Source organism: Microtus ochrogaster, chromosome 5, assembly GCF_000317375.1.
Source record: "Microtus ochrogaster isolate Prairie Vole_2 chromosome 5, MicOch1.0, whole genome shotgun sequence".
In the NCBI taxonomy this organism is placed as follows: domain Eukaryota; kingdom Metazoa; phylum Chordata; class Mammalia; order Rodentia; family Cricetidae; genus Microtus; species Microtus ochrogaster.
Window position 1 is genome coordinate 30,366,303 of NC_022012.1, and position 17,648 is coordinate 30,383,950.

At 42.4% G+C, this 17,648-nt stretch overlaps 1 protein-coding gene across 1 annotated transcript in view; it reads right to left on the reverse strand.

The window, feature by feature from the left end:
• The window catches only part of Ei24 (EI24, autophagy associated transmembrane protein), a 24,089-nt gene extending 8,380 nt beyond the window's left edge, over positions 1-15,709 (reverse strand). Inside the window, exons 1-4 of the mRNA XM_005347039.3 lie at positions 15,571-15,709; positions 11,330-11,437; positions 2,391-2,536; positions 880-940 (exon numbers count right to left, since the gene is read on the reverse strand). Of these exons, the coding sequence (XP_005347096.1) occupies positions 880-940; positions 2,391-2,536; positions 11,330-11,371 (249 nt within the window). The 5' untranslated portion in view covers positions 11,372-11,437; positions 15,571-15,709. The remainder of the gene's footprint in view (positions 1-879; positions 941-2,390; positions 2,537-11,329; positions 11,438-15,570) is intronic.
• Between the last annotated feature and the right edge of the window lie 1,939 nt (positions 15,710-17,648).

The following is a 17,648-nucleotide window of genomic DNA, read 5'->3' on the forward strand; positions in this document are numbered from 1 at the left end:
ATAATAATAAAATAAATTAAAACAAGGCATTTCACCTTTCACTGTAATGACTTTCCTGTCAAGACTGCTAGTTTATAAAACAGGAGGCCAGGAGAAGCACCTCTCCTACTTCCCAAAACTCCAAGAGAGTACAACAAACTGATACATATATCCTTGACTCATGAGACAGAAAAAAACATTTTAACTAACATTCAGGGCAAGTATAAAGATATATACTAAACATCCCATGATGTTTATTAATTAAATCTAAAGCTAACATCTGAAAATAGTAGTGAAATGTTTACATTAAGATAAACTGAATTACTTTGAATATCAAGTCAAGGAAAGTAAATACTCATTCTAGATACATCCATATTTCACTAAAGACTATGATAGTTCTCAGTTAATTATAGGTAACCTTTTTGACCTGGGTCTCAATAATAGTCAATTGCTACAACCAGCACAAAAAGAATTTTGCTTATCTACCCTTTCCTTTTCTTTTTAATTTTTTTCCCTTGAAACAGCACCTCACTATAGAGTCCCTGAATAATCTGAAACTCAGTTATGTAGACAAGATTGGGCTAGTCTCAGAGATCTGCCTATCTCTGCCTCCCAAGTACTAGGATTATAGGAATGTACTACCATGCATTGAAACTATTAATGCTTTTAGCCATCATACAAAATAATGGGTTTCATTTTGACACTTTCATGCATCAGTATTTCTTGCTCAGTATCACCCCCACTCCCCTCCTCCACGTGATAATCATCAGCATATATAAGCAGCTCAAACATCAAGGACAGTTCATCTTAGTATTTCAAGGATGCAGCTGAAAAATAGTAACCTAATAACAGTGTAAAGATACTTATAAGGAACCTAGAATTTGCTGGAAAAGAACTTACCCAGAAAACTCCGCCATTCCAAGCACAACACTGGAAAATTCTACTAACAATACGTGGCTCACTGAAAAAGATCATATGAATTTAGCTTATAAATGTTATCTAAGAACTAATGTTTCCTAATGTTATCTAAGAACTCTCCAACCTACAGCTTCTATGGGCACCAGACTATCTTTGAACACCTAATGTTCTTTCAACATTCTAAGTCAGTCAATAAGGCTATAGGAAAGTCAGTAAGAAAAGGTTTCTGGAAAACCAGGTGGTTTTGGTTTTGAGATAGGGCTTTATTATATAGCCTAGGCTTGCCTCAAACTCTTGGCAGTCATCCTGCCTCCCTCTTCACAGTGCTGAGATAACAGGCATGTGCCACCACACCCAGATGAAGAACCAGCTTTTCTATTTTGTTGTCATTTTGAGGCAGGATTTCACTGTGTAACCCTGGCTGGCTTGGAACACACCATTTGGCTTCAAACTGCCTGTCTCTGCCTAAAAAGGCTTACTGACAGGTGTCACACAAGTCTGGCAACCTGAGTTTGATTCCCTGAGCCCATGAACTATGACAAATACACGTGTGCTGTGAAATGGACATATTCTCCCAGTGATAATTTTTTTAAGTGTTACTTATTTTTATTTTTATGTGTATGAGTGTTTTGCCTGTATGTGTGTCAGTAGAGAGCCTTGGACCCCCTGGAACCAGAGTTGTAGACAGTGTTAGCCTTCATGTTGGTGCTGGGAACTGAACCCAGGTCCTCTGGAAGACAAATAAGCACTCTTAACCACTGAGCCATCTCTCCAGTCCCCAAATTAAACAAAATTGTGTGAGTGTGTGTGTGTATGTGTGTTCTTCCATCTAAAGTCCGAGGTTAGGACATATTAAACAAGAAAGTCTTGGGCTGGAGAGATGCCTCAGCCATTAAAGGCTAGGCTCATAACCAAAAATGTAAGAGTTTGGTTCCCAGCACCCATGGCTGTCTCTCCAGACACCACAACAACAACAAAAAAGAAAGTCTGGGGTAGGGTTTAGTCTATCAATAAACAAACCCATATAGGCCTTATTACAGATACCCATCAAATCAAATACTGTTTGTGGTCCTCTATTTGGCACTCTATTTTTGTTGTTGTTTAATTTATTGTTGTATGTGTGAGATGCATGTGGAGGATGCAAAGGAAAACTCTGTGGAGCTGGTTCTGTCCTTCCAGCTTTCCGTGGGTTCTAAGGATTAAACCCAGGCCATCAGGTTTGCTTAGAAGGCACCTTTTGCTTCTGAGCTAATTCACCAGCACAGATTTTTTTAAACATCATGCCATTTTGAAAAAGAATCCTAGTTTAAGTAAATGTGTGTGTGTGTGTGCACACGTGGGGTAAGGGAAATTACCTATTAAAAATCACAAAAAACCTAATAGGATGCTGGAATTATAACTTACTATGTAGGGCCTTCATTCTATACTAAGATAAGTCATTTCCTCAAATGCCCCTTCAATGACAGCTTGGGATGTGCGCCTGTACTCCTCACCTCTCTTGCTTCCGCTCTACACTCTGGGCTCTCCTCTGGGCCAAGACACTAGTTGCCCTTCTTCGACGCTGTTCCTCTCTCTTCTGCTGGATCCGAGCATCTAGTTTTGAGATGGTACAGATGCCCCAGATGGAGTCTTTGATTCCCTGTAGATAAGGACATTTTTAGAGAAATTATGGGCTAGAGTAGACTTTCCAAAGTCACACACAGGAAAGTGAGTAACAGTAGAAACCACAGTATTTATTTTCCTATATAGCTTAAGGAGAGTGATTTGTGCCTCTGGTGCTGTGATGGAACTCAGGACTTGGTGCATAGTAGGCAGTACTTTACCACAGAACTAGACCCTCACCCTTTATTAATGTCTTTTATATTTTGAAGAGATACTTTGTTGTGGAATATTACTATGTAAAGATGTGTTACATTTGTTTATGTTGTAGAGTATTACTGTATGTAAAGGTGTGTAGCAATTGTTTATCCTACATTGGTTTAACTATGCAAAGATGTAGGCAACTGATCTAATAAAAAGCTGAATGAGCAATAGCTAAGCAGTAGAAGGATAGGCAGGGCTGGCAGGCAGAGAATACGCAGAGGGGGAATCTAGAGGAAAGAGAAAATGAGGGAGAGAGAAAGGGAGAGGTAGAAAGAATGAGGAAAACATCCAGGGCGAGCAAGCCAGGCGCCAGTCTGACACAGAAGCAGCAGGGAAGTAGGACATACAGAATGAAAGAAAGGGAAAGAGCCCCAAGGAAAAACACAGATGAAGAGAAATGGGTTAAAGTAAGAAATGAGCTAGTGGGACAAGCCTAAATTAAGGCGAAAAATTCATAAATAAGTCTCCATGTCTTTATTTGGGCGCTGGTTGGAAGCCCAAAGAAAAATTCCAACTACAATCCTTAATTTACAGAAAAACTGCAACAGAGAATTTCCAAACTCATTTAGTTCAGAATTTCCAGTTTAATATTTTTTTTCCATATTAGTATATACTTTTTTCCCAAATCATTCAAGAAAGTTGAGTCAAGCTCATGCTGTTTTTCCCTTGGGAAGCGGCTGAAACAGGGTCAGACTGACTTCAAATTCTTGATCTTCAGTTTCGTCTCCCAAATGCTGAGAACACAAGTAGAGTGGTCAACATGACCAGCTTCTCAGGCCCCTGTATGGTAATTTTCAGGAGGTATCCTAAGAACAATATTCCTTACATAACAATAGGGTAGTTATCAATTCATGAAACTTAATACTAAAATACTTTGGTCCAATTTTTCCATTCATCACAACAATGAACTTGATGGCATTTTACAGCTCAAGAGTTTAAGCCAGAATCAAATAACGCATTTCATTAGTATGTCTCCTTAGTATTTTCAGTCAACAACAGTTCTTCACACTTTTTCTTTTTCCATTTTATTTATTTGTGTATATCACCATGCATGGGATCAGAGGACAACTTTTGAGAGTAGGTTCTCTCCTTCTACCAGATGGGTTTTTGGGATCATATTCACGTCGTCATCAAGTTTGGCAATAATAGTTTTTATTTCTTTTTTTTTTTTTTTTTTTTTTTTTGGTTTTCGAGACAGGGTTTCTCTGTGGCTTTGGAGCCTGTCCTGGAACTAGCTCTTGTAGACCAGGCTGGTCTCGAACTCACAGAGATCCGCCTGCCTCTGCCTCCCGAGTGCTGGGATTAAAGGCGTGCGCCACCACCGCCCGGCTATAGTTTTTATTTCTAAGCCATCTCACCAGCCTGATTCTTTGCCTTTTTTTTTTTTTTTTTTTTTTTTAAAGATTACAGGCTGGCTACTTCATGGGATTTTCTCAAGATTTAAGTTTCCCCATGATTATTCAGGTTAAGCATTTTGAGCAAGAATATCACAGCACTGATGGATATGTATCACACCAAGAAACACAAAAACTAGGTACAGTGGCACAAGCCTCTTTTCCCAAAATTCAAAGTTGAGGAAGGAAAAATCCCAAATCCAAGGTCAGCCAGGGATAGGTAGCCAGCATGTCCTGTCCAGAAAGATCAGATCCACCCTCTCTCCCTAAACAATGAGACACACTAACTCTTTCCCTTGTGATATTAATTTCATGGTTTCAAACTCTTTCCTCTAGTAACTACAAAGTAGTAAGTGGGGAACTGTTGTGGGAATTCATTTCGCCAATAGCTCTGAGGTACTAGCCTTAAGGTACGACTTCTTGTCTGTGAAAGTGACCGCTTAAGAGAAGAGTGGGGTCGCATGCTCTCTTGGGCTGTGAAGACAGGAGGTGTCAGGCAGGGTGAAGCAGCATATGGCTGGTTCCCAGGTCCCCCAATTCCCAATCCGTGAATCTGTTCTCCCTGGCGCCTCTTAATGAATTGATATATAAATATCTCTGAGGATCTTGTATCATCTGGTACCCATATGATCTGAACCAGGATGGCTATATTACATTGATATAGATTTTTGTATTTCAATACATATGTAAAACTATTTGTATTCCTGTCTAGGATAATATATATCCTAAAACTGGATAAGTTTTATTTGAAATCTTCTGGTATCAAGTGATTGCTTCTCCACATAGATGAAGAAGAAATTGCAAGCTTGTTTCCTACAACCTTTACATGTTTCTTAAAGCAAATAACTATCCCACCTTCTGGACAAGCACATGTGATATCTATAATGGGAAGAATTCTTTTTATTTTTTTGTTGAAAAAAAATTTCTGCCTCCTCCCTGCCTCCCATTTCCCCTCCCTCTCGAGTCTGAAGAGCAGTCCAGATTCCCTGCCCTGTGGGAAGTCCAAGGTCCTCCCAGCTCCATCCAGGTCAAGGAAGGTGAGCATCCAAACAGGCTCCCACAAAAGGATAATTTATATATTGATACAAATTTGAAATTGTCATATTTCTGTTTACAATATTTTTGCACACAAATATAAAATTATTTTTAGTATACTATATATGTTTCTGCTTAAGAAATTTTGAATATTGATACAAATTAAGGATTTTTGTTGTCATACTGCACTATACATCTCTACCTCTGATTAAGATATTTTTATATTGTTATAATTTTGAGATCATTGCTATATACATGTTTGAAGATTGTTTTTATAATGTGGAGCATTAGTCTTCAAGCTGTAAAGGTTATTAAAAATTACAGGTTAATAATCACTTATGTTTGTTACACTTATGTTAGTTCGGTTTTCTAGATGCACAGAGATGTACTCCACACAGATAGGTAATCTTCAAACACTTCAAAGACCTACAGAATATGGCATTTAAATGTTCCAATAACTTAAAACACAACTCCTGAGAGAATGATGGGCACCAAAAACACTCTATATGGAGCTTGTTTTCCTGACAAAACTGGCCCTTGCCTCAACTGCTGACAGTAAACACAAAGTCTGGACAAGCAAGACACAAGGGAAAGCAACTATTGAACTTAACAAGACAGGGTAGAACTGTCTTTCAAATTTTCCTGCTTCTGAAAATCCCCAGTTCCATGAGCCTGTTCTCCCTGGCAACTCTTAACAAACTGGTGTGTGTGTGTGTGTGTGTGTGTGTGTGTGTGTATGTGTGTCTTTGTGGTTCTCACATCAGGGAAACACTTCTGATGCCATGCAAATATGCCCAAGGATTTCCCCCAAATTTAGCATCCTTCCACAATTCCTGCCTATACCAATCTTGAATTATATGAGTACTAAATAGTAGTTTTCTAACACTTTTACATTTACCAGTACTATGAAAACATGTTATTGCCTTCCTTACTCCCTTCATTACCAATTAAATTGCTGCAGTATTCCCTGAGTCCTATACTAGCTCTAAACACCAGTCAAATTTGGACACATTACTGTTTAAAAAGAAGAGAAATAAGAGAAAGGGGAAAAAAGGGAGGCAGAGAGTGCCACATAAAGCAGATGCAACATGGTGGTGTGGCTGGAGAATACCATCGGTGGATACCTGAGGGAGGTGCTGTTGAGCTTGTGTAGAACCAACATACAGACAGTGACAAATGTACCTGCTAACCATATCTGAAGAATTCCAAGTTATTGCTGGTGCTATAAACACCAGGACTACCTGTCATCCGTTCAAAGAACTGCATTTACTTATCCATCCCTGCGACCAACCACATACATACAACTTCAGTGAACTAATCTTTGGACAGATGAAAATGCTCAAAAATATAGTATAACCCCAGCAACATGGGAGATGGGGGCAGGAAAATTGCCTTAAGTTAGGTCAGCCTGGGCTTACAATGTAAGACTCTACCTCAAAATAAAGACAAGAAAAGTCTCGGAGTCAGCAGAGTGTTTGCCTATCATGGGAGAGGCCTTGGGTTCAATCCCCATTAGTGAAAGGAAGACAGAAAAATTATACAACTAAAGCTAAAAATTTAATACACACACATATTAAAATTTAAAAACCATAACAGATTTATGTCAAGTAGAATAACAACACCAGGATAGTCAACTTCATAAAAGGACAACAAACAAAACAAAACAAAACAAACAAACAAACAAAAAAAAAGCAGAGCCAGATGTGGTGGCATATTCCTATAAGACTAACACCAGGGTACCCTACAACAGATGGGCACAGGAGATCGCTTCCTATATATAACACAAGCAACACAGACAGTAAGGACCAAATAGAATAAAAGAGAACTACTGAAACTGAGAAGCTTCTGTAAAGCAAAGGACACTGTCACTAAGACAAAAAGGCAACCCACTGACTGGGAGAAGATCTTCACCAACCCCGCAACTGACAAAGGTCTGATCTCAAAAATATATAAAGAACTCAAGAAACTAGACCGTAAAAGGCTAATCAACCCAATTATAAAATGGGGCACTGAGCTGAACAGAGAATTCTCAACAGAAGAACTTCAAATGGCCAAAAGACACCTAAGGTCATGCTCAACTTCCTTAGCAATCAGGGAAATGCAAATCAAGACAACTTTAAGATACCATCTTACACCTCTCAGAATGGCTAAAATGAAAAACACCAATGATAGCCTTTGCTGGAGAGGGTGTGGAGAAAGGGGTACACTCATCCATTGCTGGTGGGAATGCAAACTTGTGCAACCACTCTGGAAAGCAGTATGGCGGTTCCTCAGGAAATTCGGGATCAACCTACCCCTGGACCCAGCAATACCACTCTTGGGAATATACCCAAGAGAGGCCCCATCATACAACAAAAGTATATGCTCAACTATGTTCATAGCAGCATTGTTCGTAATAGCCAGAACCTGGAAACAACCTAGATGCCCTTCAATAGAAGAATGGATGAAGAAAGTATGGAATATATACATATTAGAGTACTACTCAGCAGTAAAAAACAAGGACTTCTTGAAGTTTGCATACAAATGGATGGAAATAGAAAACACTATCCTGAGTGAGGTAAGGCAGACCCAAAAAGAGGAACATGGGATGTACTCACTCATATTTGGTTTTTAGCCATAATTAAAGGACAGTGAGCTTATAATTCGCAATCCTAGAGAAGCTAAATAAGAAGGTGAATCCAAAGACAAACATATAGGCATCCCCCTGAATATTAACCTTCTTCAGGCAATGAAAGGAGACAGAGACAGAGACCCAAATTGGAGCACCGGACAGAAATCTCAAGGTCCAAATCAGGAGCAGAAGGAGGGGGAGCATGAGCAAGGAACTCAGGACTGCGAGGGGTACACCCACACTCTGAGACAATGGGGATGTTCTTTCAGGAATTCACCAAGGCCAGCTGGCCTGAGTCTGAAAAAGCATGGGATAAAACCGGACTTGCTGAACATAGCGGACAATGAGGACTACTGAGAACTCAAGAACAATGGCAATGGGTTTTTGATCCTACTTCACGTGCTGGCTTTGGGGGGGCCTGGGCAGTTTGGATGCTCAACTTACTAAACCTGGATGGAGGTGGGCGGTCCTTGGACTTCCCACAGGTCAGGGAACCCTGATGGCTCTTCAAGTTGATGAGGGAGAGGGACTTGATCGGGGGGAGGGGGAGGGAAATGGGAGGCGGTGGCAGGGAGGAGGCAGAAATCCTCAATAAATAAATTTAAAAAAAAAATCAGTAAAAAAAAAAAAAATAAAAAAGACTAACACCAGGGTACTTGAGAGACTGAGGCAAGATACTCACCACAAATTTGAACCCAGTCTAGGATACAGAGTAAGAACACGTCTTCAAAAAACATAAAGGAAAGTAAGATGGTCCAGCAGTAGAGGTATTTGCCACCAAGTTGACAGCAAGGAGAAAACCGAAATACTGTGCAACACACACACATTACATAAAGCTAATAAACATAAAAGTACAGCTGTTCAGTCAGAATGCCAAGAAGATCCTGGAGGCTGAACTCGGTGTCAGGCTTGGTCACAAGCCCCTTTATCTGTTTGTGTTAGTGCTACTAGAATGTGTAGTCATTTTGTAGAAACAAATCATGAAGGAATATGTCTTTAAGTAAGTCTTTTTCCTCCATCTGTTTCTAGGCCCTCCATGATGAGTGACTTGAAGGCACTTTCCTCTCTGAGTCATCTCATAAGCCCAGGGTTATTATTTCTAAATTGATTTTGATAAACAGGCAGTTAGAACGTCACCCTTAAACTAGATGGTCTTTCTTTTTGTTTGTTTTTTTAATTAATTAATTTATTTATTATGCATACAACATTCTGTCTGTGTGTATGCCTACAGGCCAGAAGAGGGCACCAGACCCCATTACAGATGGTTGTGAGACACCATGTGGTTGCTGGGAATTGAACTCAGGACCTTTGGAAGAGCAGGCAATGCTCTTAACCTCTGAGCCACCTCTCCAGCCCCTGTTTGTTTGTTTTTTGATACAGGGTTTCTCTGTAGCTTTGGAGCTTGTCATGGAACTTGCTCTTGTAGACCAGGCTGGCCTCGAACTCACAGAGATCTGCCTACCTCTGCCTCCTGAGTGCTGGGATTAAAGGCATGCCCAGCCTTGATAGCCATTTTCAAAATCTGTTTTTTTTTTCTTTCTTTCTGAGACAGGGTCTCATGTAGCCCAGGCTGGCCTCAAACTCCCTATGTAGCCAAGTCTGTACTTGAACCACTCCTGGTCCTTTGCTGTCTCAAGTGCTGAGGTCAGTGGCATATCATACTACACCTGTGTTTTTTTTTGGGGGGGGGGGGAAGGGGAGGAGGGTGGTGTCTTTGAGATGGGCCTCACTACACTGCCTAAGATGGTCAAGAACTCCTGATCCTCCTGCCTCAGTCAAATGAGTATTGTAATTATAGATATGTGCTACTATATCTGGCTCAAACTAGCATGGTAACACATACTTGCAATCCCAGAACTTTACATCAAGGCAAGTGAATCAGGAGTTCAAGGTCATCCAGGACTACTCAGCCAGGTGAAGGCTAACCTCTCTCAAAACAAATTTTTATGATTCTGTAGTCAAGCTAACCAGAAACCTAATACTAGATAATGCACTCAATAATAGACAGGTTTCCCAACTTCATAGGATACAGGATAAAAGGACTGAGAATGAATCAGTACTTAAAAGTGTTTGCTCTACAAGCATGAGAACCTGAGTTCAAATCCCAATACCTTCTTGTAAAAAGCTAGGCATGGCTGCTGTATCCTGAGAAGTTCCTGGCCAGCCAGGCTTGCCAAATAGGCCAACTCAGGATGAGTAAGAGACCCTGTCTCGAGGCAATAAGGTTGATAGCAATAGAGGTGAGAGAGGAAGACACCTAAAGTTCCGCTTCGTAATCCACATGAGAATGAGACTGTACCTCTCTCTCTCTCTCTCTCTCACACACACACACACACACACACACACACACACACACACACACACACACACTGCAGAATGTTTATGCAAAGGTGTGTTGCATTTGTTTAATTATGTAAAGATATGGGCTGGATGGTGGTGGCACATGTCTTTAAGCCCAGGTCTTGGGAGGCAGAGACAGGTGGATCTCTGTGTTTTTGGGGCCACCCTGGTCTACCAAATGAGTTCCAGGACAGGCTCCAAAACTTGAGAGAAACTGTCTCAAAAAAAAAGGGGGGGGGGGATCTCTGTGAGTTCGAGGCCAGCCTGGTCTACAAGAGCTAGTTCCAGGACAGGCACCAAAAGCTACAGAGAAACCCTGTCTCGGAAAAAGAAAAAAAAAAAGAAAGAAAAAAAAAGAAAACCCCAAAAATAAATAAATCCATTTATTAAACTAAAAATTAAACTACAAAAAAAAATTACTGTTTTAACTTGCCTATCTAAGGCATGTGACTGGCCAGGCACCCGATTGGTCTAATCAAAAGCTGACCAGCCAACAGCAAGTGAGGAGGAGGAGAAATTTAGGCTTGGGGGAAGAAAGAAAAAGAGATGCCAGGGAAACACCAAGAGCGGAAAGACAGGAGGATGCAGGAAAGTAGGATATACAGAGTGAAAGAAAGGTTTAAAAAAGCCCTGAGGCAAAATGAAGTTAAAAGAGCTGGTGGGACAAACCTAAGCTAAGGCTGAGCTTCATAATAGTAAGTCTCTGTGATTTTATTTGAGAGCTGGTTGGTGACCCAAAGAAAATTCCAACTATATGCACAGAAACAGACGGACAGACATGTACGTACACACATACACTTTATCTCTCTCGCTCATTAAAAACAAAATACTGGATATAGACACGGGCTTACACTGGTAATCCCTGCATTTGGGAAGGAGAAACAGAACTTAAATGAACTCAAACCAGCCAGGGCTGCATTCAAAATAAAAAAAAATATGTGGGATGGTGTATGCCTGCATTCCTAGTACCATGCATGTGAGGCAAGAGCACCACTAGGTGTTCGAGGTCAGCAAGACTGCCTCAAGAATATGAAAAACTCTACATTGTTTACTGAACAATGTAGACTACAGTGAAAACTAACATTCTGTGTAAAAGACACAACAAACGTGATAAAAATATAAAACACCTGAAGAATTCCCTAGTTCTTTAGCAAAAATAAAAATATGCCATGAAACAAAATATACTCACCCTGCCAAGGTCCTGCAGAAAGGTTTTGACACTGTCAGCCATCTCTTCGTTGCCCAGACTGTCAATTACAGAGAGGGAAGTACCCCCAAATCTCTCATCATGGAAGGCCTGAAAACAAATGGAAAAAAATGATACATCATGATCTGTTTCTACAAAATGATTATATATACTAGTAGCCTTAATACAAGAGTAATAGATTGTAGCACTAATACAATGAACTATGAAGCTATAATTGTAACTGAAGAAACCTATAATCCTTATTTTCTCTTTAGAGATATGAGGTCTTGGTAAGTTGCCGCAGCAAGCCCCACACTCCTGGGCTCAACAGATCCTCCTGGCTCAGCCTCCCTAGTAACTAAAGAGGAGGCAAATGTGCTCCTGGACAAGTGGTCTCCCTGAGCCTTGATGTCCCCAACTGCTTCTCCTGAACACTTCAAACACCTGAGGATCCGAAAATGGGTGGTAATAATGTTTGAATACTCTTTTAAGCAATTTTTATTTTTTTTTTCAAGACAGGGTTTCTCTGTGGCTTTGGAGCCTGTCCTGGAAACTAGCTCTTGTAGACCAGGCTGGTCTCGAACTCACAGAGATCCACCTGCCTCTGCCTCCCGAGTGCTGGGATTAAAGGCATGTGCCAATACCGCTCAGTTTAAGCAATTTTTATGCTGGCTATATATTTTCAAACACTTGAATGCGGGACTGGAGAGATAGCTCAGCAGTTGAGAGCACTTGCTGCTCTTTCAGAGGACCAGAGATCAAATCCTAACACCTGTGTCATTGCTGCCAACCATTTGAACTCAGCTCCAGGGGATTCAGTACCATTTTCTGGCCTACACAGACACCCGAATACACAATACACACACTTATTAAAATCAAAAACAAAAAACACGTGAAGGGGCCGGGCGATGGTGGCGCACGCCTTTAATCCCAGCACTCGGGAGGCAGAGGCAGGTGGATCTCTGTGAGTTCGAGACCAGCCTGGTCTACAGAGCTAGCGCCAGGACAGGCTCCAAAGCCACAGAGAAACCTTGTCTCGAAAAACCAAAAAAAAAAACAAAAACAAAAAAAACACGTGAAGGAACTAGGCTCACGTGAAGGTACCCGGCAATTCTAGCACGAGGAGGCAGAGGCAGAAGAATAACCAATTTCCACAACAGGCTGTCTACACATTGAGTTCCACACCTACTAGGGCTTGCTAGGGAAACCCTGCCTCATACAATAACAATAATTTGTTTTGATTCACGTTAATCATACATACTCCTCAAATACACCGGAAAGTTTAAGACATAATAGGAAACTACCAAGCCCTCTAATTAGGTCTTTCTATGTTTTCTACCTTCATCCCTCACCACCAGCATAGTCCTGGAGATGTAACCTAGTGACCTACAGCACCAATTCATTTGCTAGTTTTAAATTACATGTATGTGTACGTATTTTAATAATCATGTAGGAAACAATGAATTTTAAACTAGAGTAAGGTTTGGGGGAGGAGGGTCTGGTTCGAAGGTAAACGGCATGAGAGCTGGGGTTCAATCCCCAGCACCCACAAGAAAAAGTTCATGAAGTTCACATTCGTAGTCTTTAGAACAGTAAGGGTTATTGGGTATGGCGGCACATAGCTATGATCCTATTTGGGAAGCTGAGACAAGAGAATCAGGAGTTCAAGGTCATTCTCAGCTAAATTGGAAGTTTGAAGTACGTGGGGTACATGAGACCCTGTCTTTAAAAAAAAAAAAAAGGAATAGTAAGGGTTTCTCATTTTATTTCGCAGATGAATGGGAAACCCAGCTCCAAAAATTAAGAAACTGCCAGGGTTAATTTATATATATATTCACTCAGGGCTAGGGAGGTGTAAAGCAGGTAAGGGAGCCTTCTGCCATTCCAGAAGGCGTGAGTTTAATCCTCAGGATCCACGGGGTTGTCCTGACTCCACTGTACACTCACGTCAGGGCACATGCATGTTCACGCAAACACAAAATAAATGTTGAAAAAGAAACAAACCGTGTAACTTGGTGATAGAGCACTTGCATGGCATGTTCAATTCCCAACACCAAAGAAAAATTTTAAAAACCGGACGACAGGCCTGATAATGTAGTCCTATTATCCCAGTTACTTGGCAGGATAAGGCAGGCTCACGGGTTCAAAGTCTGCGCAAGATGAATTCGAGGTCAGCTTGAGTAACTTCATGAAATCTTGTCTCAAAAAAACAAAACCAAAGGTTGGGGATATAGTTCACGGGTAGAGAGCCTGGCTAGCATACCTGAAACTCTGCAGTTCTGAGTGCAGTCCCCAGTGCTGAAAGAGCAAGAGCGTTCACACTATAAATAATCTTAAAATACTGCTCTCATTTGATTTCTTTAAAGTGAACTCTTAAGGATTTGGCCAGGCAGTGTTGGCACATGCCTTTAATCCCAGCACTTGGGAGGCAGAGACAGGTGGATCTCAGTGCATTCGAGGTTAGCCTGGTTTACAGAGCTGGTTCCAGGACAGGCTCCAAAGCCACAGAGAAACCCTGTCTCGAAAAACCAAAAAAAAAAAAAAAAAAGAATTTAGAATTTTAACGTTCTCAAGTCTCACTAAATCAAGTCCAGCATCTCCAATTTAACAGATAACAACCTTAATACACTAATTTCACAGGCAGCCTGTCTACAACTTGTCTTCAAAACATAAAGGGTACTTCCCTTGACCTTTGGCCACCTCATCAAGTAGCACTACACTGACCCAGCTGGACTAATGCCACTCAGAACTGGACGAACAGGGAGTGCAGAATCAGAAGGCTACCTGTATAACTCCATGCACATCATCTGTCCCTTAGGTCAAATCCTAGCTAAATGTGCTTACCTGGACTAGTTTCTAGGGTTAAGTAACATCTGTTATTACTCCCACTCCTCCTTTAAAAAAAAAAAAGCCTCAGAGTTTCTCACATATGTCTTCTAGCAAAGAGTTGTGGTGAGAGCAGTCCGTGGGCAGAATAGTAAATGTCTAATAAGGGACAGGACCCTAGTATGTGAAGACTATCATAGTTACATGCCCTCTTAGCTGATGACTTACTCGTCTACAAATAAAGGGTAGTAAAATTCTTCACGGGGTTTGAGGACAGAGTACAACAGAATAAAGCTGAAAAGTCTGTATGACTGTGATCCTATTAAAAAAATGCACCGGGTCTGAGATCTGAAGAAACTCGTTACTTGGTCTAGTTTTCTCTGAGACCAGACAGGGAGCTTCAAACATGTCTATCCCAGCCCAGAACCACTGTGTTATTTGACTCCTGGCAGATTAACACCCAGCTTCTGCATGTAGCAACCAAAGGACCTACGGACCAAATAGAACCTCCGAAGGACAGGCCATTTCAATTTTGTACTGTGGGCCTAACATCTTTCCTACAGGAGAGAATATTTGGTATGAATTACCCTGTTTAACAAATTGCTGAGGGATGCAGAAAAATAACCTGCCACAATTTGAGACCACACCAGTGACAAAGGGTTCCTAGAACACAGGGAATCCAGATGCGTCTTCTGGTTCACAGTATTTTACAGGTGGAGAAGTTAAACGGTTCGTCCAACAGCGAGTGAAAGCTAATTAGAGCAAACTTCAGAACTTCAGGGTTCTAACGCAGTCCAGGCTTCTTCTTTGCTTAAGCTTTGCAACGAGGATTTCTGTTTAACCCAAACATCCCATGGACAAATCACCTTTCTTAAACCTTGAAATGCTGCGGACCACTAAATTCTTGTCCTTCTTTAGAAGCGATTAAGCATCATCTACTTAAGACCTACTCCCACACTTTCATTTCGAAGCCATCAAACCCAAGTCCCGGAAGGCAGGAAGCCGGCGTTTCCCACTCCAGGTAGGGAGAAGGTAACACCCTCACTCATCACGGGGCCGCAGAATGCCTCCTGGGGCCCCGGGAGTGCTCGGTCCCCTCTCTCCCGGAGCGTCTGGGTAACTGGGCTGAGAACCCGTCTTTCTCCCCAGCCAGAGGCAAGCTCACCGTGGGTCACGGGATCTAAAGACAGCCCCGCCGCACCTGAGGAGAGAGCGAGCCTGGGCGCCGCGCGCCGCAGGGCCTGCCCTCCCCGCTCTTCACGTCCCGGGCCCTCGGGGCCGGGGTCCTAGCGGCAGCCCCCGCCAGAACCTCACCGACCAGCTCTGGCCTGCCAGCCCTCCCTTGCCCCCTGGGCCTTGCCGCCCAGAGACGGGCGTGCAAGCGGCTCGAATCCCCGTTTGCCGCGGCCCACACCTACCCCGCAGCCCTGCCGCGGCGGCTCCGGCCCGGGCGCTCGCCCACCGAGGCTCGATCCGCCTGCTCCGCGCCCGGCAGCCCGCTCCGCCCCGGCGCTCCCAGAGCCGGGGCTGCGCCCACACTGGGCATGCCCGGGCTGCACGGGGCAGCTGGGAAGTCGGGCGGGCACCCAGCCGGTCTCTGAGAGGGGGCGGGACCAGAGAGGTAGGGCGGGGCCATCCAGAAGGGGCGGGGCCAGGGCGCTTGGGAATTGTAGTTGGCGGGACTCGAGAGTCCCTCTGTGCTCCTTCTGCTGGTACAACTCAAAGCTTCTAGGCCTTATTGCCTCCTCTCCAAATCCCTTCTCACTGATCAGCAGTCCTGTTCTCTAGCCTCCTCAGTCTACCCATGTAACAATGCTGGCCTTTCTAAAATCGTTTAAGAACAAATGATGAAAACAGTAAGATAGGGGTCACCTTGATTAATTTGGAGGCTTTCTATAATTAAAGACTAATAAACCAGATGGGGTGATGCACGCATGTAATCCCAGTTTTTGGAAAGATGAGGAGAATTATTGCAAATTCGAGGCCAACTTGGGTTACAGTAAAGTTCCAGACTAGGTAGAGCAACAAGACCCTTTCTCAGAGAAACAAAACAAAATAACTCAGAGCAATCGCTTACCATGCACCAAGTCCTGAGTTCAGTTCTCAGCCCGTATACACAGGGCTTGGTGGTACAATCTCAGCACTTGGGAGTTGGAGGCAGGGGGATCAGAAAGCCAGATTTGACTATGTGAGCGCTTATCTCAAAAAAAAATTACTAAACAGTGCCAGCTTTACATCAAAATGATTCAGAATATGGACCATCAACCACTGAAGCTGTATTTAGTGCAAATTCCAATAATGTTGAAGTGGCTGAGATAAAGGCCAAGCAAGTAGAGAGTACTGTTTCCACATCCATCCCCACTGGTCTAATTCTAGCCTTGCTCCACAATTTCTTGGCATGAAACTGTAGGGGAAGCCAGTTTTACCTTTTGGGGGTTCTTCTCTGAGTCCAAGAAATTAATCCAAAAATCACAAGTAAAATATAAGAAAAGCATGCAAGTTATCTAATGAGTTAGTAGTGACTGACACAGAAACCCTGGAAAAGAAAGAGTGTTGGGTATGTGTATTAGTCAGGGTTCTCTAGAGAAACAGAACTCATAATAAATATATCTTTCAATATTAAATAGATAGATATAGATTTTTTTTCGATTATTTCAAGACAAGGTTTCTCTGTAGCTTTGGTGCCTGTTCTGGAGCTAGCTCTTGTAGACCAGGCTGGCCTCAAGCTCACAGAGATCCCCCTGCCTCTGCCCTCTGAGTTCTGGGATTAAAGGCGTGTGCCACCACCGCCCGACCCAAATGTTTTTATACTATACTATGCAAAGATAGGCAATGTGGAGATGTGGGGAGCTAAAGAAAAATCTCTACTTTTAATAAAGGTTTGTTTTGTATACAGCCTAATAGCTTTTTTTTTTTTAAATGTAGCCAGGATATACATAATGCCGGGCAAGTGCTTTATCATTAAGCTAAATTCACACCCTTCAGATTCCTATTCAAGTTACTTTCCTTATGTTTATAAAGCAGCAGCAACTCCCTGCTTAGGGGAAGAAAAGGGAAGGATAAAAGCACCTCTTGGCCTGAGAGTGTAGCTCAGTGGTAGAGATCTGACTAGTATGTCTGAGGCCTTCGGTTCAAGAGATAGCCTTTCCTGCTGGTTTTGCTTCATTTTTAAGTGTTCTTTGCTCAAAAGAATATGGAAATGTGGCATAATTTAGGGTGGCCTACTTGCTAGTACTCTGAACTAGGTGGCCTCATCTAGAGACTGACATTGGAGTTCAACCTGAAGGTCAGAAAAGCAAAGCAGCCAGCCACTGGCTCTTACCTCTATCTCAGACCAGAATGTTGATCCTGCCTCCAGGAATCTCACAATGAGACTGTGTCTGAGAGTTATCTCCTTCCATCTTATATACCTCTCTAGTGCTAGGATTAAAGGCGTGCACCACTACCGCCTGGTTTCTATGGCAAACTAACACAGCTAGTGGGATTAAAGGTGTGC